General features: G+C 45.1%; 1 protein-coding gene across 2 annotated transcripts in view; it reads right to left on the bottom strand.

The window, feature by feature from the left end:
• The window catches only part of PSMD11 (proteasome 26S subunit, non-ATPase 11), a 473,607-nt gene that overhangs the window by 233,816 nt on the left and 218,747 nt on the right, over nt 1-21,044 (bottom strand). For both annotated transcript variants that reach the window (XR_013594972.1, XM_078645110.1), the window contains exon 8: nt 7,462-7,522. Coding sequence is in view for 1 of the 2 variants with exons in the window: in XM_078645110.1 (XP_078501236.1) it covers nt 7,462-7,522 (61 nt within the window). In the remaining variant the exon portion in view is untranslated. The remainder of the gene's footprint in view (nt 1-7,461; nt 7,523-21,044) is intronic.

Genomic DNA, 21,044 nt, shown 5'->3' with positions numbered 1-21,044 from the left:
ACCATTTCCTGAGGGAAATGGGCATAACCCTGTGGTACTAGCCTGAGGGTGGACATGCCCATCAGTCTAGCTAATTTTCCTGCGTGTCCAGGTACCAAAAGTTATGGACAAAAGGGAGGGCAGCATCCTCTACTTCAAGGGAACCAGACTTGCACACCAAATGAGGTGGGCTCTTTGAAGCCCCCTACCTTCGAATGCTAATTTGCAAGTCATCCTATGGGAGGGGGTGTGAACTCCCTCTGCCCAAGCATGCTTTGTTTCTGACCTCCTGAGAGTAAAGGCCCTCACCCTTGGAGGGGGGGTCACAAACGAGTCTCTGGCGACAGGCTGGCAAACACCATACAGTCACCACACCAGTAGCTGGTAAGTTTTCAGGGGCACCTCTAAGGCGCCCTCTGTGTACATGTATTAATAAATCCAACAATGGAATCAGTGTGCATTTATTATTATGAGATGTTTGCTAACAAACATTCCCCTCTTCAGTGAAGCCATCATGTAGCTGGGGAACTCATTTTCACCAGTGTCGAGCACATGCTTTTGAAATGGCTTCCATAATCCCTTGTACTGGCAGTAATGGAACTGACCAGCACAGGGACATATCGGCTCATGCATATAAGTCCTCATATGTAATAGGGGTGACTAACAAATAATACATGCAGTAGTAGGGGACATGGCACACAGGGATGTGTGCCATGTTGTTTTTTCACTTTGGTCTGCACAAAACCACGCAGCCTGCAGTTTTGCATGACTTTGGTGAGGAGTCTCGAAGGGTGGCACAATTTGTGCTGCAGCCCTTAGGGTCCCTCTTTAGTACCTCAGGCCATAGGTACCAGGGGTATCATTTACTCTGGTCATACAGAGGGTTCTACGGTACTGCCAATTGGGGAAAATTGTACAGTTTGGGAAAGATCTGGCACTGAGCACCTGGTTGGCAGGTACCCAGTGCATTTCCAGTTGAAATCACACCAAATACCAAGGCAAACAAGCATTGACATAGGCAATAGGTCTCATCTTTGGGACCTTATAAGTGTTTAGTTATGCAGCGCAATATCCTTGGTGCAACAACATCAACTGTTGCATGGCTAAACACGTATAAGGTTCCAAAGCCGAGACATATTGGCTATGCCAAATGCTTGTTTTTTTTGCTCTTCCACTAAACATGCTTCACTCTCTAAAAAAAGTCCCTGTTTACACCTCTTACCAAAGATCTCCTATTCTTTCAGTGTTAATTGCACAGCCTCTTTTACAAAACTGTTCCGTGCACACAGCTACCTTACACAATGTATTCTGCGTACAACACAGAAGCTGTTCACAATAAAAAAAGCCAGGCCTCTTGCTTTTGTCAATGCGACCTTCTTTGAAGTAATGTGTCTTTGGCAAAGATGCAACTGCGCATGAGTAGGCACCTACCTGTTTGTGATGTAGCCATGCTACCTAGTGTAACGTGCGTCGTCATAATTTATTACTGCGGAACCAGGGCACTGCACCACGGTCAACATTTCATGGTCATAATGACGTGATAAGGATCTGATGAACGAGGCCCTGAAGTCTAGAACCACAGAAAGTACATATTTGCTCGCTGTGTGGACTTCTAATCTACGCTAGAGGCATGGGCTGAGTTTGTGCCCATTTGCGACAAATGATAAATGGCTCAAAGTTCAATATTATGGCGGATATTACATAAATTACAACAACTTTACATGTAGAGAGGATGTGGTGTAAGGGCCAGAGTTGCCGGCTATTACCCTGGGGAACGCGTCGGTGCAACATCTTGTGGTTCTGGGTAAATCACTTGATCTCACCATGCCTACTACAAAAAATAATGTGTCCTTGTGTAATGTAACTGGTGCTCATGTAAAGCACTGAAATACCTTCAGATCTAGTTTGCGCAAGAGAAAACTGCAAACAAAAAAACTTGTATACGCCAGGGAAGCGAGATCCTGAGAAGACATTGTTAGTAATAGCAACTGTGCTTGTTTATTAGTGTAACACCATCATGGTGAGTGATTTCAGACTGCCTAGTTCACCCTAGGCTTTGCACCCCTCCGGCTGTAAGAGCTTTCACTACCTCTGCTCCCGCGATCCTATGTTATTTTGATGACTTGCAGTATAATGTAAACTCCTAAATACATATATTCGCAGGCAAAGCGAGAAACGTTCGTAGACAACCTGAGCCTGATTTACAATCAGTACACTCTATGCACAGCTAAGCGCACGTGCTTAAGTGGACGTTTCACGTTCGGTTTCCGATAAACGTATTCACCACTGGTCAACACGTTTAGTGATGTGCAGTAATTTCAAATATTTGCAAACGCCAAATTCTGTCTACTGTAGAGGAGCGTGTATGTAGTAGGTAAGCGTACAGTATAATGTGAAGTCCAAATGCACAGCAGAATTCACTGCTGTCGAAGGCGTACACAACTCCATATTCATGCTGCATGATAAACAAATATTCATTTGGCTCAGGGCGTGGGGGCAGAGTAACTTAATCAGCAGGCAGACTGGGGGGCGGTGGCCGAGCCTTGAATGGTTTGGAGGGTGGGACCGGGCGGCTGGGAGAGCTGAACCAAGCAGCAGTCTGCCGAGGGTGGAATATATATTAGACTCAAGTGGGGCAAGGGCGACTGAGCAGTAGCTCCTCAGGGTGGTTGGGGGAGAGGTAGCATGTTAAGCCACGACAGTGGTTGGCAGAAAACAAACCGAACTCCTCTAGGGAGAGAGGATTTAAGAAAAAGAGGGAGACGAGAGGTAAATGTTGGTCGTAAAACATACCAAACAAGGAGGTATGCCTGGCAAGTGGTGTGCGATGTGCGTGCGCTGTAAGGGTGCCCACGAGCGATGCACTTAATGAGCCATGATGAGAGAGGAAAGCCAGATGGCGCCGGTGCGCGTAACAGTGCACGTAACCGCACGCTTTAGACCACACAAAAAGCGAGTGATCAGCTTTTTGAAGTCCCTTACTAAAAGTCTTGCCAGATCAGCGCATGCGCTGGCTCAGGCGAGACCCAAAAAAGTAAGAGCGGGTGGCCATGTCAAACAAGCATTGGCATAGCCAATAGGTCTTGCTTTTGGGGCCTTACAAGTATTTAGTTATGCAGCACAATATCCTTTGTGCAACAACATCAACTGTTACATGGCTAAACACTTATAAGGTCCCAAAGGCGAGACCTATTGGCTATGCCAATGCTTGTTTTACATGGTAACGCCACCCTGCATACATTTTTCCCAATACAGGTATAATGTGGCGCAGGGCTTTACAAGGTGACACATCTGCATAGATGCTCACCTTGTAAATATGGCAAAACGTTGCGCATTGTTTCGCCGCCGCTGCGTAACGAAAAGTAACAACGGCGGCGTAAAAGAGTCGCAAGGGCTTCATAAGTAAGGCCAACAGACTATTCCAGGCAACAAAAGCTATAAGAATGGATTAGGGTGGCATGTTTTAGTCATTAGCATGACTAAATAGCTGTTGTGATTATCTCTAAATTAGACAAAACTTCACCAGGGGCAGACTGTCATAAGTGCCGGTGGTAACAATGAAGTACAGTGCCGAGCACCGGAAACCACCGGCTCAAATTAGGCACCTGCAAACATCAAATGTAATGTTCGGTAAAGCAGACGTGGTTGTAAAATATCTGTGCCTAAAATGATGTGAAACCATGCACTGACTCATATTTTTTAGTACCTAAATCCCTCGATCCATAAGCCTGTTCATTTGCAGGGATTGCCTGGTGAATCACTCCCGTTGCCCGACCACCCACACCTCATTTTGAAACATGAACATAAAGGAATAATAATAAAATCAAATACGATCTTGTGACTTTCCCAGACCAGAGTGCGCTCATTTGAAGCAGTAAATCTTACAATGATTTTGGTTGTTTTAAGCAAACGCACTTCTATATAATAAAAAATGGGTGTTTAATGAAAGCGAAAAAAATCAAATTTGGATAAATAAGTTATCTGTACTGGAATTTCAATGAGCAGCTTCAAGGTCATACAGATTTTACCGATGCTTACAAGTTCTTTCATCGGTTAGTTGCTTTTCCAACAATTTGTTGGCTGAATGGGCATAAAAGCTTTTAGACATCATATATTTCTAGGGGGCCTGGGGAAAATGAGCGGGTGGTCATAGGTTGCTCCTGGCTACACAGGGAGTTATGCATGCATAGGAAATGAAGGACCGAGCTGGACAATTTTGAGATGAAAAATACCCAGACTCGAAGCTGTGGAAGGAACCAGACTGCTGGATATAACAAGCGTGCGCTGAAAGTTTAAAACAAGCTGCGAGAAGCGCTCTGTGGTGGGGGAGGCGCATTTGCATACCAGCGAATGACGCATGTGCCATTTTCTTGACTTTTTACTTTGTCGATCCTATCTGGCGGACACGACTTGTGTTGGTAAATAAAAGAATTTTGATTTTCTGGTGCCAAAGCGTCAATTACATTTAAAAAAAGGACCACAGGTGTGGGTGGGGCATAACAGAAGGACACTAGGAGGGGAAAAGGAAAAGCTGTACACGGAGGAAGTTAGAAAAAACACAAACATACAGGCAATGGAGAGCAGCACAGAGCAAGGTGAGGAGACAATCACATGAACGAGAGAAAAACACGAGGGGGAGAAGCACACAGCAGAGTTAAATTGAGAAAACATACACTTGTGGAGTGCTTAACCAAAAAGAAATGAGACCGCAGCATGGGGAGAAAAGCAGAGGAAGGAAAGAGAAATATGGAGTGGGAGGAGGGGGAGAAGCAGACGAGGGAGAAAGCTGTAGAACATGCACTCTTGTATAGTGCTTAAACAAAAAGAAAGAAGCCCATGAGTGGTGCGCGCGAGCAGCCCACCTCTTTCCTTCTTTGTTAGTTGCTTCTCTGTGAAATGGATCCAACAAGCATTGGCGGCGCGACGCGGGAAGCTTGTAATAAGAGAAGCTGACTAGGAGGGAGTGGGAGAAGGGAGGGGGTAGGGGAGGGGATTCACGCACTGTAAGGCTTAATGAGCCATTACAGAAAGCCAATTGGCCTGTGCACGTCCATGCGCGAGTAACCGCACGCTGGAGGCCGGCAAAAGCCTTTGGGTAGCACTTTGAAAACCCATTTACTAAATGTCTCACCAGAGCAGCGCATGCGCTGGCTCTGGTGAGACCAAAAAAGCCCCTTCCTACAGCACAGAAAAACACTTCAGATCTGAACTCCAGCCAGAATTAAAGAGATTACTGAGGAGACTCAATATTCAAAGTCTGCTATGCATTTTCAAAAGGAACACCCAATTCAAGTCACCTCAAAACCACTGCAATCTTAATTTTTTTCTTCCACTCTACTTTTCAATTTGTTTTAAAATACATCTCTTAATTTTCTCTTCCTGTGGCTCAGTTATATTGCATGCATTACAGTTTTCTCACCTGATATTACACAGAGGAACATTGGGCATGTGTGATGCATATTTAATTAGTAAACACCAATATTTTAAACTGCAACTTAGGTCAATTAAGCTTTAAAGAATTAACCTTAGGTGTTCGATTTTTGACATACTCCATTTATACAACACACCCAACTACAATTTCATCAATACAGGCAAACCTTTTCACAGGTGTGTATTCAGCTGTAAATATCTGAGGCAAAAAAAAATGCACGGTGTTGTGCTTTTCAAATTAAATACTGGTGCCTCAAGAGTTACATTTTGCATGTTTCAGTACATGTTACTTGAGATAAATTTGCAGCCAAAACTTGTTTCGCCCCCTGGGGCTGGTGAGCACTGGGCTTTATCAATACTTCAAAAGGCATCTTCTTAATCAGTCCGAAAAATACCTTTTGGTCAATACGAGAAGGATGGAGTCCTAGTTCCTATATTCATTTGCTGCAGTCTAGCCTTGATGTCCTCATTGTACACAATATTGCAGGAATGATGAGGTGGAAATTCGATTTAGGTAAACTCCAGGACAAGGACTGGGAGAAAGCTTTGGTGCACCCAAAAGTGGTCATACAATCCAGCCCAAAACACACACAACTGAAGCCTATTATCAGAGTTCCAAACTTTTGCTATGGAGCGGATTACATAACCAGCTTGCATTCACAAGAGATTATAATGTTTGTACACATGATTTTGCTGAAATTAAGACCATATATGGGGAGAGTAATACACAGTTTATTTACTTACAAAAACGTTGCAGCTTGTTCTGAATTCTAATACTGTGCAATAATCCTTATTTTGCCATCCAGTAGCTGCGTTTGGACTTGCATCCTGCTTTTCAAAGCTTTACTTTGGGTTTCGATTGCAGGCAGAGTGATTTGATTTACTAGGACATTGACCACAAGACAAAATTGGCCCAATACCATTTTAGAAATTCAACGCCCTGGCCCCTCTCCCTGTCATCTCCCTTACAACCCGTACAGAGTGTTCAGAAGCGGGGAAATAACTAACTTTTTCTTGAACTACCAAATAAACTACTGGAAAAAAATAATCTAAAGTAGTGGTTGCATATTGGGGCATTGTGAGATTATGGTTGATGTCAGTCATCATGACTTGTGGTCGACACAAAGTAAAATCTTTCAACAAGCCATTATTTCTTTGAAAAACAAGCCATTATTCTCAACCCAATCACTAGTTGGTGGAATAATTTTACCTCATACAGCTATGTTGGGTGTGTGGGGAGATTTTAACATCCTCAAACATAACTTACAATTTCTACCTAGGACAGCAGTTTGCTTGAAAGGATACAGCCATGAGTGGGTAAGATCTTCCAAAACACATGAAACAGAAACATGGATGGGAAAATGAATTGGTGCATAGCCACAAAAAAAACAACAAAGAGGGTAGGGGTAATCAGAAGAAAACTGGTCAAGATTTGGTTCCTGTGACTAAACTGTTTTGCATCTTGATACTGCAAATGACAATTTAAAATTATATGACCAGAGCACAAGTGGGTGCCCAAGGACATATGGAAAGGCCTAGTCTATCAGATTTGGGCAGATAGATATTGGTCGCTTTTTATGTCTCATGAATAACAGCCTTTATAATCCTGACCACTTGTTTCACGGCATGTTTATTACAACAACAAAAAATAACAAAAATTCTTTAAAAAGTGCACCGAACTGGACAAGAGTTGGCTACTGTAAACGGGAATTCTGAATGACCTGATCCAATGAAAGAATAGGGTGGAGGTGAGCTGGATGTGAACTCAAGACCTTCAGTATGACCAATGATTTTGTGTAGTCGTTATTACTTCCATGTTATATTTCAAAGCAACCAGCAGTAATTTTTGGTAAAAGACTTTAAAGGATAAAAAAAACGGGTTGAGCGAAGTAATTGAGCAGATTACGAAAATAGAAGTTCTCTAATTTTACATCAGTGATGCACCTTTTATACAAAAGGAAATATACGAACCAACACTATCAATTTGCTAGTAAGGTTTCACCCTTACACCCCACAAGTATTAATGTATACATAAATTCAAAAGTGAAATACCTGTCTTCCTGCATACCGGAGGGCAAGCTTCCCACTCACCAACGTCTGCACATCCTCTGGGCTGTAAAAAGTGTAATTGATATTTACTACCAATAAATGGAAAGTGTCTAGAATAATCACTACTGTATTGACATAGAATATTGCATTGAGGCACTCTCAACTACAAGGATTGGATGTGATCTATTATCTTTAACCTCTAAAAAACGGAATTACTACTCCATAAAATTAAGCTAAAAGAGGATATTGGATAATACAATAAAAGGTCAAAAAATTTAAATTGCTTCTTTATGTGAGCATCTCCGAAGTCCCAGAAGATCATTATCACTTGAAGAGCCCCCCAAGGTTCCACAATGTCCTCAGTAATCTTCAACCACTGCATGGAGCCCATGGCTGACTATGCACAACTATATCTGAGAGTCTCCCCTTCTATAGACATTTAACCCCTCAAACACTGCCTGAACATCAGCAAGAACTGGATATCCAGCACCTACCTGAAGCTCAATCCCATTAAAGATGTTCTATTTACTGAGAATAAAAACACAGAAAATAGTACAAACTTGACTCAATTACCTAACCCTCTATAGCTTCAAACCCCCACCTTTTACCCAGCACCAAGGCACTTGGATTTCATCCTGGACATCAACTTTACCCTCAAAGACACAAGGCTAAGAAAACAAAGATGGCCTGGTACCAATCCTCTACTTTAGACAGTGAAACAGTGTAGGAAACTGCTTTTTTTGTTCCAGTGGCCCCCCAACTTTTTGCCCCCTTTTTAGCTGCTAGATGCCTATTTTCGATTCATACAGGACACTGGGGCCTGCTAACCAGACCACAGTGCCAGTGCTCCTTCCTTAAAACAAAGTGATGTCTGATTATTTCACAATTGGCTCAGGACTTAGGACCCCTGTAAGTCCCTAGTAATAGGTACTGCAGGTACCTAGGGCATGGTTACTACAGAGGGTCCCCTCATGGCTTAAGTACATCTTATGCCACCCTAAGAGAATAAACACACAAATTCCACACAAACTGCCACTGCAGGCAGCATGACATGGTGTAAACCATGTTTGAAAACATGACATGACACTGCATGGGCTATACGTAATTTCACCCTACAGCAGGATTTCAGCCCCAAGGCAGGGAGTATTATAGCACGTGAGGACTTACCAGCATGAGAAGATATGCCCCTGTAATGTTTAGTCCCATAGTTGGATATTACAAGTGAGCAGGGGAGCCATTTTAAGGTCTGTACTGGGCACTGGTCAAAACGAGTTTACCAGCTACAATATTGCCTCACTGAAATCTGTGGTGTTTGGTATCAAACACCTCGTATAAATGAAACCACACTGATTCCGGTGATGGATTAATACATGCACCCAGAGAGTACCTTAGAGGTACCCCCTGAACCCTACAAGCCCTGTAGTGTGCTTTCTAACTAGTCCTGTGAGCCTGACAAGATTATTTTCAATCCCTCCTCACCACCTCCCCCCCAACACCTGCAGGTGAGCTCTCAAAGGTCAGAACCAATACCTGCTCTGGCAGGATACCTAGTAAATTAGCGTGTCAAGGCAGGAAGCTTCAAAGAGCACACTGTCTTTGATATGGAGCATGGCTTACCCCAGACCTGGGAGATCCCACCATCTTGTGTGTAGTGGAATTAGGAACTCTGGGACAGGGTGCACCCACTTCCCACTGGAAGTGGTCATCTAGGGGGTGTAGTGGCCACAGGGGTAAAGAGCCCATTTGCTATTACCCTTCACTCTGCTGAACGCCACTAAATTTAGCTTTATGGGGCCCATCGACACCTGGAAATCAGATAAGACTACTGGGAAGTGAGAAAGGACCGAAGAGAGTGAACACTGAAGACCTGCACCCAAGAGTGGTGCAAAACCCTTCCAGGCTGCTTGCACTTCGACTATCATTTGGACTTACTTCGCCAAGAGCTGGACACCCTCCCCAAACCATTGGAGGACTGCCCAGCACCTCAACAAGGAAAGACCTCCATTGGAGTAGAGGAGCTGCTCACCTGCAAGCACAGCAAACCATCTGCCGATCCACGGTGGATATTACCAAGACACAGAGTGAGCCTTACTGACCACGCCCGACACCTCCGAGCACCCCTGCACCCGCGATCCACAGGGTGACGAAGCCAACGTGGTCCTGAGACCCTCAAGAGCTGAGCCCACCCTTGGGTTTAGCCAGACTGGTCCCCCAGTCGCCACCTGTAGCATCCTGCTGCAGGGACAGAACCATGAGTCTTCTGCAATGCAACCCACCAAACAAAGCCCCACTGCACACAAGCCCCCCCAGACAAAGTTTGAGTGGAATGATGGTTCCACTGCATGCCAAAGACCTTCAAGACCTGAACCTCCCTCTGTGGGATCAACCGGACTGCACCTGCCCCCTCACCCCGAGTCTACACTTGCAGCACGGTTGTTTCCGATAGACTTGAACAGGACAACTTGAAAATAGGAGGTGTCCCACCTCAGCCTACTCCACCACTAAGGTAGCACATTTTTTATTCCCGCCATCTTGAAGATAGGGAGACCCCTCCAATCAGTGCTAGGTCTATGCCCCCTCCCACAGGAGGGTGGCATAATTGAGGGTGTAGTCACCACAGATAAAGGGCCCCTTGCCCCTTCCTGCTATTCCCCTAAAACAACCCTAAATGAAGTACTTATGTGGCTCAGTCAGACCTGGAAACTAGTTCCTGAAGACTTTAGCAGGACTAAGACAACGCATTGCTGCGAATGCCTGAAGACTACTGACTTGGCCCCCGCTCTACCGGCCTGTCTCTAGCTACAAAGACACTGCAAAGACGACACCTGTCCTGCATCCATCAACTTCAAGAACCTTGGGGAAGACTACTTGCCCTTCGACAAAGAAGAGATGCTCCTAGGGACAGAGGCTCAGTCCACAAAGAAATCTTCACAAAAGACTCTGGTGCCGCCATCCACAAGTCCTGCCAAATCTGCAAGACATCTCAGGCCAGTGTCCAGTGGACCACCGACTCAGAACAGGTTAGCCAGCAATTCCTAATCTCAAGTCCAGCATTGGCTGACCCCTCCTGGATTCCACAACATCACCTACAGCCTGAATCCAGAGGCTCGTCCTGACCACGACCTCCTACAGTAAGAAGAATCCAACGTCTAAAGGCAAACCTGCATCCGAAGCACCTGAGCCTTGGTGAGCTGACTGTGCCTCCATGACCCCCTACATGTCTACTTACCTCTGCTGTTGCAGGTCTCTATCCTGCAACCTCAGGTGTGATGCCTGCAGCCTGTTTGAAGCAAGTTCTCCATTGAAGAGCACTGGGTGCCCGACTCTGTATTTGCACCCTGCCATCCCAGTGCTGTTGGTGGTGTATGTTTGGTGCTGCTGTGTGGCCCCCTGTGCTTGCTATAGCCCCCAAAGCAGTGTAGCTTCGAGCACCCGCAGTCTCCTTTGAAACTCATTTGGCCGAACTCAGATTTGGTCCTCTGCACCCGGCCGTCCATGTGGTGCACTTTTGGTACTCACCTGACCCCCTTGCTGACCTTTGGTCCCAAGGACTGGAAGGATAAATTACTTACCTGTAATCGTAGTTCTCTTCCAGGGGTATACTCAAAGTCATAAGCACTGAATAATTCCCGCCCACGTGCGGGACCACAGAGCATATATAAAAATACATTTAGATGTGTATGTTTAGACAAACAAGTACAGAGTACTTCCAAAACATACATATATACATACATAAATATGCAGCCTTATGTACTTCAAATAGGCTGATATGCCAAAATTACACGGGTTTTTTTAGGCAGAGAAAATAATTTCTCATATAAACACTGCAACAGAGAACGTACACTGTAATATTGTTCCAACACCGACCTTTATTTTCAGACAAAAGGCAAGTAATAGCAGGCAATTAGCTCATAGGTTGCATAGAAGAAAAAACATCACAGTAGCAAAAAACTGGCACCCTGCCTTCAAGAATTGCAAGAAGCTGGACACCGTGGCTTTAACCCATTCCCTGCTGATGACGAGCTGGACTCGTCATGGCACACACTGGACGTGTGCTGATGACGAGTCCAGCTTGTCATGAGCCCCTCCCTCGGGGAAAGCGCCGTCGCTCCCCCCGCAGGTGTCAGATTACGCCTCCAGTAAGGGGGATGGCAGCAGAAGAGCATCTGCTGCCACCCCCGAGCCCCCCATGGGAATCCCATGACGTCAGCGCGCACAGTGCACGCTGACGTCATCAGGGAGTCCCCGACGCTCAGTAAGTCATTTGCTTCCTGAGCGTCTAGGAGAAAGGTAGGTGTTTGAGTTTCTGGGGGGGTTTGGGGCCGCAAGGAGGCATCAGGGGAGAGGAAAGATTTTCCTCTCCCCTGATGTCTCTTTGCAGGGCATTTCTGCCTCACGATCGCGCACAGCGTCGCGATCATGCGGCGGAAATGCCCCCACTAGCACCAGGGATTTCATTTTAGATTGTAGGAAGCGACCCCTTGGACTAGGATCGCTTCCAGGTGGGGGCCAATTATATTTTTTCGGCCATTTTTCCCCCGGGGGGCAGAAAATGCCACTAGGCACCAGGGATTGTTTTGGGGGCATTTTTTTTTTGCAATGGAAGCGACCCCTTGGGCAAGGGTCGCTTTTTAGAAGGGGCATTTTTCAGGAATTTTTTTCTGCCCCCCTGGGGGCAAATAGGCCCGTTTTTTTCAGCCTTTTTGCTCCCTGGGGGGCAGAAAAACACCACTAGACACCAGGGATTTTTTTAATGACAATTTCAATAGGATAGAAGCGACCCCTTGGGCAAGGGTCGCTTCCAGGTGGGGGCCCATATATATATATTTTGATTTTCTGCCCCCCCCACTCCCGGGGGGTAAATAGGTCTGTATGTTTGGTTGTTTTGCCCCCAGGGGGGGCAGAAAATGCCACTAGGCATCAGGGATTATTTTGAGGCCATTATGTTTGTAATGGATGCGACCCCTTGGGCAAGGGTCGCTTCCTAGAGGGAACATTTTTTAGGAATGTTTTCTGCCCCACCTCCCCCCGGGGGCGAATTGGCCCATTTGTTCAGCTGTTTATTGGCCTTTCTGGCCCACTAGGCCCTAGGGATTGTGTTTTGTAGTGTGTGGAAGTGAGGCCTTGGGCAAGGTTCGCTTCCAAAGGTGGTTATATTTTTGGATTTTTTTTCTGCCCGCCCCCCCTTGGTGCCAGTCGGTCTTTTTTTGTCCTTACTGCCCCCTTGTGAGGCAGTGTCTTGGTGGAAAACCTCACCTAATCCCCATTGGTCTCAGCCCTATTTGAAGGCCCATCTGACCGAATGTCCATTTGGGTGGCGAATTTGTGTGTTATATTTTTAATTGTTATATTGTTTGTGATATTTAATAGTAATTTTATTTCTCTATTTCATTCTAGTTCAAGGCTTTTGCTGTTTGGATTGTTGTAGGTTGCGGTTCTGTTACTGCTGGTTTTGCAGCTTGTGTAGTTGCATGTGCTTGGTAAGTGAATGCATTTTGTACTACTTTCCCTAGATCAGTGGTTCCCAAACGTTTTTGACTCCTGAGGACCCCCATTGAGTCACCACTGGAAGCCGGGGACCCCCAAGCAATTTGTATGAGTTACATTTCAAATATTAAAACAGTAATTCGAATAAAATACACACGTGTGCACACAAAACAAATACTCAAAGTACTTGGGGGCAGATTTACAATAAGTGGCGCATCTATGCATATCAGCAGGGATGCGCAACTTATTATGCGCCATGCCTCTGCCACCATTGATGCGCCGCATTTACAATGCTGCGCCTCATGGGGCAAAAAAGCACAGATGCATGACGCATCTGTGCCGTAAAGGTGGCGCATTGCTGGAGTTCCGTCGCAAGCACGACACAGCTCCAGCAATGCTCTGGAGGGCCGAATCTTGTTAATGCTGTGTCAATCCTTACGCCTGCTTCAAGCAGGCGCAGGGTTTTGACGCAGCATGGGCCCCAAAGTGACTGAGTGAAATCTTGTTGATTTCACTCAGCCACTTTTAGGAGGCGTTCCTGCGCCGGAACGCCTCCTTCAGGCGCAGGGCTTTACAACGTGGCGCATCTCCCAGAAGCGCCACATTGTAAATACCCTGCACCATGGCGCATCTTTTGCGTCGCCGCTGCATCACGAAAGTGACGCAACGGTGGCGTAAAAGAGGCGCAAGGGGCTTGTAAATCTGTCCCTAAGGATTTTGGGGCCAGATGTACGACTATTTCATTTAGCGCCTCGCAATTGGTGACACATTGCGAGTGGCAAATTGCAAGTCGCTAAATGAAATGTACAACAGTGTGTTTAACACTGTTTCGGATTCCCAATGGGGTAGGAAATTGCGAGGTTCATTAATATTAATGAGCCTCTCGCAATTTGCGAGCCTATTGAGAATGCCAGCCCTCCTAGGTATGGTGCCTGCTGGGCTCTGCAGGCCACCATGTCTGGGACTGCTTTTAAATAAAGCAGTTAAAAAAAAAATGCAGCCCATTTACCATGCATTTTAAAAAAAAAAGAAAATGAAACGATTTAGTTTCATTTTCTAAGGGCAGGCAGAGGTCCCTGGGACCACTGCCTGCCCTTAAAAAATTATTTTGCATGCATTTGCAAAGGGGACCCAAATGGGAAGGGGTCCCCTGGGGACCCCTTCTCATTTGCAAATGCATTACCATCTACTTGAAGTAAGTGGTAATTGCGAGTGTTTTGCGACCGCAAAACATTTGTACATGGTTTTAAGACTCGCTATTTGGAAGAGAATGCCCCTTCCAAATAGCAAGTTGCAAAACCTATTTAGCGAGTCGCAAACAAATTGCGACTCGCGAAATAGGCAATGTACATGGCCCAATACGTTTTTGCATGTGAAAGCGGGTTCACGAACCGGTTCACGCATATAAAAACGGATCGTACATCTGGCCCTTAGTATTTTATATTGAAGTAATAGCCCCTCTGTCACATGTATTTCATTTGTTTTATAGCATCTCTCATACCATTGTAGGATGTCAGAGCACTTTATATCACACACATATAGAGACATTGAATCGTACATGTAAATCAGTGTGTTTAAAGAGTGCTTGGTCTGGAAAAGCACAAACTCAGGATTCAGAACATAACACAGTGGCTAGCACTGACTAACATTAAAAATATATTTCCACCCAAATAAATCTTTTTAGCAGCATCAGGATAATGAATAACTGGGAAAAAACACAAAGTTACTAACTGGTACCATGCAGTTTGCAAGCAGCTCTTTGATGACAGTTTATAGGTCCCTCTGCTACATTACGATTGTCACTTATGAGGTGCACAGTAACAAAAGAATCTGTGACAAAAGCAGTAACCACAAACCTATGCACATAAAATGCTGCTTTTTAAAATGCATGTTACACGTTCTTTGCAGTAGGCACATTAACCCGCTGTGCTACATTAGTTAAGTCGAAGCTGCCACTAAACAAAACTCTCCTCACGCTCCAGCAGGTACATTAATCACTGGCTTTATCTTGACACTTTTATTGTTGCTGGAAAGCTGCTAATTATACAAGAAACTTTTCTGTGCTTTTAAAACTGTTGCCTGCGGACCCCCTGGGAATGTGTCACGGACCCCTGGGGGTCCACGGACCACAGTTTGGGAAACACTGCCCTAGATGAATGTGTTTTTGTAAAAGGTGTAGTAATAGCAGTTTGTTTGGCTCTGTGTTTTGATTGTCAAAATCTTTTTTGCATTAGTGCTTGATGTGTACTTTGTCAAATGTGTAATTTTTTTTTCTTTCTAGTGGAATATCAGTGCTTTTTGCTGTGTCTCAGCAGAGTAGGTGCTGGTGAGTGTAGCTATCTTTGGTAAGAGTTATATTGTTTTGGAGCGTATAGATTTTGTGTTAAAGCCTTACCTTGTTCAGACCCCCCAGGATATAGCGGCATGGATTGGCAAATTTAGCGGCACAAAAACGAAAATTTAGCGGCACAAAAATGGAAATTTAGCGGCATTTAGCGGCATTTTATTTTGTGGTTTTTGCAACACCAAACACAGATATCTTACTGTTTGAGTTATTTGACAACATGGAGCTATGTACATTTTGTTTATTTACTATTCAGCCCATTTGTTTTACTTAAAAGGCATGTTAGTCTTGGCCACGTACGGTAAAATTAAAAGTATTACAGGGTACACATTATTTCAAATCTGTGCATTTATTGCAACATTCAGATGTCAGAATTACTTTTGGTTTTAAAGGTTTATTAGATAATCCATTAGAGTACAAAAGTGTAATCACTCTATATAATAAAAGTTGATAGAGTAAACCTACTAAATATTTCCGTGAACAATGTAACAAATATATATCATAATATAATAAAGCTTCAATGAAATAAGCTGAGAGTCCAACATGAACGAAGAGGAAGGAAGAGAAGGGAGTGGGAATGGTATATGGATGTACTCTAATAATGATTAATAATAAATGTCATTTCATGCACATATGTGTGTACGTACAAAACTAAGATATCAAGTGTAATCAAATTAAAGTAAATTTCATAGAAGTCAGAATTATTTAAATATAAAAATATTCCAGAACCAGTTTGTCCCTTGAAGACGAAAATGTCCAACATAAATCCTTGAGGATTCGATCCATGGCAAAGCTTTAGGATATCCACATATGAAACAGTCACATACAATACATGTAAATAGAGCTCTTCCATGTGTTGCGTGGCTATCCTGAAACTTTCGCATGAATCCTGCTTTCCAAGCCTATGTCAAGCGCACCTGCCTTAAAAGAGGCACTTTATTTGATGTAGACAATGGGAAACGAGAGCACCTGAGCCCATACTCACAGTTAGAATGACAAAGACAACGAATAGAAGCAAATCACACGTCACACCATTCACTGTACTTTATATGTATTTCCGATGTTAGAATCCACAATGCTGCACAACCCCCCAGCTTTCATACCACACTAGAAATATCCAGCATCATCTCCACAATGAAAATCATTCATCAAAACCCACTCCACTGTCAAAAAACAACCACTAACTTGGTCGGCCACATCTCCACAGCTACCCTCCCGCCCGGGCAGCTCTCTCCCTCTCCCCTATGTGCGGGCCCCCACCAGCGGGACGGACATACCTGTGTTCTGCTCCGCCGAGCCCTGGAATCTTCGTGTGTGTCTGGTCTTCGTCTGGAATCTTCGTGTGTGTCTGGTCTTCGTCTTCTCCCTCGCTCGGCCGCCGACCTCCTGACCTCCTCGCCCCTATCTTTATCAAGACCTTTATAGTGACTCTCAAATTAATTTTGTATCACCAGAAGACGGTCAATACACCTCTTTTTAAATTAAGCATAGGGAGGATACTGCTTCTTAAAATTAATATACTCTAATAAAGAGTCCTTAGTAGGTTGCTCTCTTTCTGTTTTTGACACCAATGATTGGGGTGTATCTGATTGGCTTTTAGTGGTCGGAACTTGTGATTGATTTAATCCTTGTTTTCGCAATTCTCCATATTTTAATCGGACATAAACAATCTTTACCATCCGGGCCTCCCGCAGACTTTTATGATTCTCTTCTCATCTTTCTTTATATAAAACTCATAGCGGTTATCCCATTTTGCCAAACTTGATGGAACTTGTGCCAAATACGTGCTTCGTGTCCCCGTCTGAAGCCGAATAATAAACATTATTACTTGGGCCTTCGACAATACTTCTTTGATGTGTTTGATTCATTAGGAAAGGTATGTATTTGTGTGGCTTTGATTGGCAACAGATAGTGTGATATTTGGTGGAATTTGTATTCATAGCTCTGATAATTAAACCCAAAGGAAATCATTTCATTTACATTTACATCTCCACAGCTACCCTCCCGCCCGGGCAGCACTCTCCCTCTCCCCTATGTGCGGGCCCCCACCAGCGGGACGGACATACCTGTGTTCTGCTCCGCCGAGCCCTGGAATCTTCGTGTGTGTCTGGTCTTCGTCTTCTCCCTCGCTCGGCCGCCGACCTCCTGACCTCCTCGCCCGCAATCCTCTTCGACGCAATGAGAAAAAATGGGTGCCTCGCAAGCCTCCTTTTATGCGGAAACGGGCGGAAAGACGGCGAACGGGCGGAAACGCCAAATTTCGCGGGCTTTTTGCAAATATCGCGGCATTTCCCGCGATCGGCCGATTTCGCGATTTTTTTGCAAATCGCGAAATCGCGATAAGCTGGAGGGTCTGCTTGTTTACTACTTACTTTGCACAGTGTTGGTTGTTGTTGACTTGTTTGTGCAGTCTTCGTTCTTAGTAAGGATAATGGCTAGTCGCAGGATTACTGCTCAGCAGGTTGTTTGTATGCTTTTTGAGTCTTCCTCTGACCTTGGTTCAGAGACTGACTCAGATTTGGAGCCAGAGGAAGGAGGGGAAGATTCAGGCAGTGAGTTTTCTCTTCACATGGAATCATCGGAGGATGAAGCTTCTAGTGATGAAGTGCCTGTGGTAGAGGAGGACATTGATGTGCCGGTAGTGCGCCCGGAGGCATCTGGGCTGCAGTCTAGGGCTGCAAGGTTTTCCCTTTGGTGTACTTCGGCAAGAGGCTTCAGGGCTGCCGGCTGCGGCTACAAGGCTTCATGTTGCTGTGGTGCAGCAAGAGACTTCTGGTGCTGCTAGGCTTCCTGTTGGTGTAGTGCGGCAAGAGGCATCTGGGGCTGCTAGGTTTCCCGTTGGTGTAGTGCAGCAAGAAGCATCTGAGGTTGCTAGGCTTCCCGTTGGTGTTGTGCGGCAAGAGGCATCTGGGCTGCAGGCTGGGGCTGCTGCACTTCCCGTTGATAGTGTTGGCCTCTGGGTTGCCCCTGGCATGGTGCAGCCGGCATTGCCAGACTTTACTGGTGTTCCAGGGTGTAGAGTGAATACAGAGAATTTTTTGCCGATACATTTTTTTCAGTTGTTTATGGACGATGTGTTTTTGGCAAGGATCGTAGAGCAGACTAATTTGTATGCAGAACAGTTTTTGAGGGACAACAGTGCTAGGTCTAAGCCCCATTCTAGAGCTACCCGGTGGACTCCCACAAATCTTGAAGAGATTAAGAAGTTTTTGGGATTAACTTTTTGATGGGCTTGCTAAGGAAGCCATCAATGGCCTCATATTGGTCCACTAGTCCCTTGATGGCAACGGCTATATTTCCAGCAGTCATGAGTCGCGATCGATATTTGCTTCTGCTTCGGATGATGCATTTTGTCGATAATGGTTTAGCGTTGCCACGAGATCACCCTGATTGTGACCGTCTGTTTAAGATTCGGCCTGTCCTTGATCACTTTGTTGATCGTTTTTCTGAGATCTATGCTCCTGGTAAAGAAAGAGCAGTGGATGAGTCTTTGGTGTTGTTCAAGGGCCGCTTGGTTTTTAGGCAATACATTCCTAGTAAGAGGGCACGCTATGGAATTAAACTGTATATGCTGTGTGACAGTGGGACTGGATATGTCTGTAATTTCAGGGTGTAGACCAGTAAGGAGTCCAGCATTAACCCCCCTGGTTGTCCTTCCACTTTTGGAGTGACTGAGAAAATTGTGTGGGAACTAGGTAGAGGATTATTTAACAAAGGCCACCATTTGTATGTAGATAACTTCTACACTGGTGTGCGGTTCAAGGAATTGGCCAAAGTGGGCACTGTTGCTTGTGGCACAATGCGCTGTAACCGTAAAGGTTTCCCAAAATAACTTGTTTGCCAAAGGCTTGTGCGGGGACAGTGTGGTGCGTTGAGATGTGAGGAGCTTCTAGCTGTGAAGTGTGCATGCTGACTACCATCCATGATGAAAGCACTGCACCTGTGACTGTTTGGGGTCAGGCTGCTGAAGTGCGCAAACCTGTGTGCATTTTAGACTATAATAGGCACATGGGTGGTGTTGAAAGAGTTTATCAGAGGTTGGAACCTTATGCTGCTCTTCGTAAGGCTTACATTTGGTATAAGAAGTTGGCTATTCATCTTTTCCACTTGGCAACCTTTAATGCTTTTGTTGTGTTTCAGAATTCTTGTCCTGAGTCAAAGATGCCTTGTGTTAAGTTTCAGGAGTCTATAATGAATATTCTACTTACCAGTATGCATCTGTTCTTGGCATGTAGGGCTGCTAACATTCATATCTATTGCATAGATCGCCGCCTAGTGTTGGGTCCGGATGATTGCACATTGTTGTCCTGGAAGAGTCTTCGAAGTATCACGAGATAGGTGGCTCCTCCCCTGGACCACAGTGCGCATGGGCATCGACTCCATCCCCAGATTGTTTTTAGCCATTGTGGCAGAGATGGAGAGAAATAGTGTAAATGATGTCCATGCTAATGATTGAATGCATGAAAATGTCTGCAGCTGCTACGGGCACCGGGGAGGAGGGCGGGCGATATGAATGTTAGCAGCCCTACATGCCAAGAACAGATGCATACTGGTAAGTAGCATATTCAGTTCGAGGCATGTGGGCTGCTAAATTCATATCTATTGCATAGAATACATAGCAGTCCCTCAATTAACGGCGGCCGCCCGTGCCAGCTGCAGAAGTCTGAAAAAGAGTTTTGAGAACAGCCTGTCCAACAGCTGCTTGCTGTTTTGAGTGCACATCTACACAGTAATGCTTGGTAAACGTGTGTGGTGTAGACCATGTGGCTGCTCTACAAATGTCCTCCAAAGGAATGTTCCCTAGGAAAGCCATAGAGGCTCCCAACTTGCGTGTGGAGTGCGCCCTTGGGGGGATCGTTAAAGTACGTTTAGCTTTTTGATAACAGATCTGAATACATTTAACGATCCACCTGGCTATTCCTGCTTTGGAAATAGGGTTGCCTTTGTGCTGGGCTGAGAAGGCAACAAAAATTTGCTGTGTCTTTCTAAATTGTTGTGTTCTGTCAATGTAGTACATCAATGCCCTTTTTACGTCTAATGTATGGAGCATTCTTTCTGCTACAGTCTGTGGGTTCTGAAAGAATGCGGGCAGTTCAATAGTTTGACATGAAACTGTGACACCACCTTTGGAAGGAACTTAGGGTTAGTGCGGAGCACCACCCTGTTTGAATGAATTTGTATAAATGGCTCTTGAATTGTGAGCGCCTGCAGCTCACTAACACGCCTGAGAGATGTAATAGCAATGAGAAAAGCCACTTTCCATGTTAAGAACTGAATCTCACAGGAATGTAGATGCTCAAAAGGTGGGCCCATCAGTCTAGTGAGAACCACATTGAGGTTCCACACAGGAGCTGGTGGTGTTCTGGGAGGAATGACTCGCTTCAGTCCCTCCAGGAAGGCTTTAATGGCAGGCACCCTGAAAACAGAGAGATGCTGCCTGTTCTGGAGATAAGCCGCTATGGCGGATAAGTGTATCCGAATGGAAGCGTAAGCTAGATTGCATTTGTAAAGATGTAACAAATAGCAGATGATGTTAGGAATGGATGCATCTAGCGGGTTAATGTGATGTGTTGTACAGTAAATGACAAACCGCTTCCACTTTGCAGCATAGCAAGCTCTTGTAGTGGGCTTCCTGGCCTCCCTGATAATGTCCATGCATTCAGGAGGCAGGTTGAGGTAGCCAAACTCTAAGACCTCAGGAGCCAGATCGCCAGATTGAGCTGTTGCGGATCCGGATGCTGAATGTCGCCATGGT

The sequence above is a fragment of the Lissotriton helveticus genome, chromosome 5_1 (genome assembly GCF_964261635.1).
Source record: "Lissotriton helveticus chromosome 5_1, aLisHel1.1, whole genome shotgun sequence".
Taxonomy (NCBI): domain Eukaryota; kingdom Metazoa; phylum Chordata; class Amphibia; order Caudata; family Salamandridae; genus Lissotriton; species Lissotriton helveticus.
The sequence above is the reverse complement of the archived record's forward strand: the minus strand, read 5'-3'. Positions and strand labels throughout refer to the sequence as shown.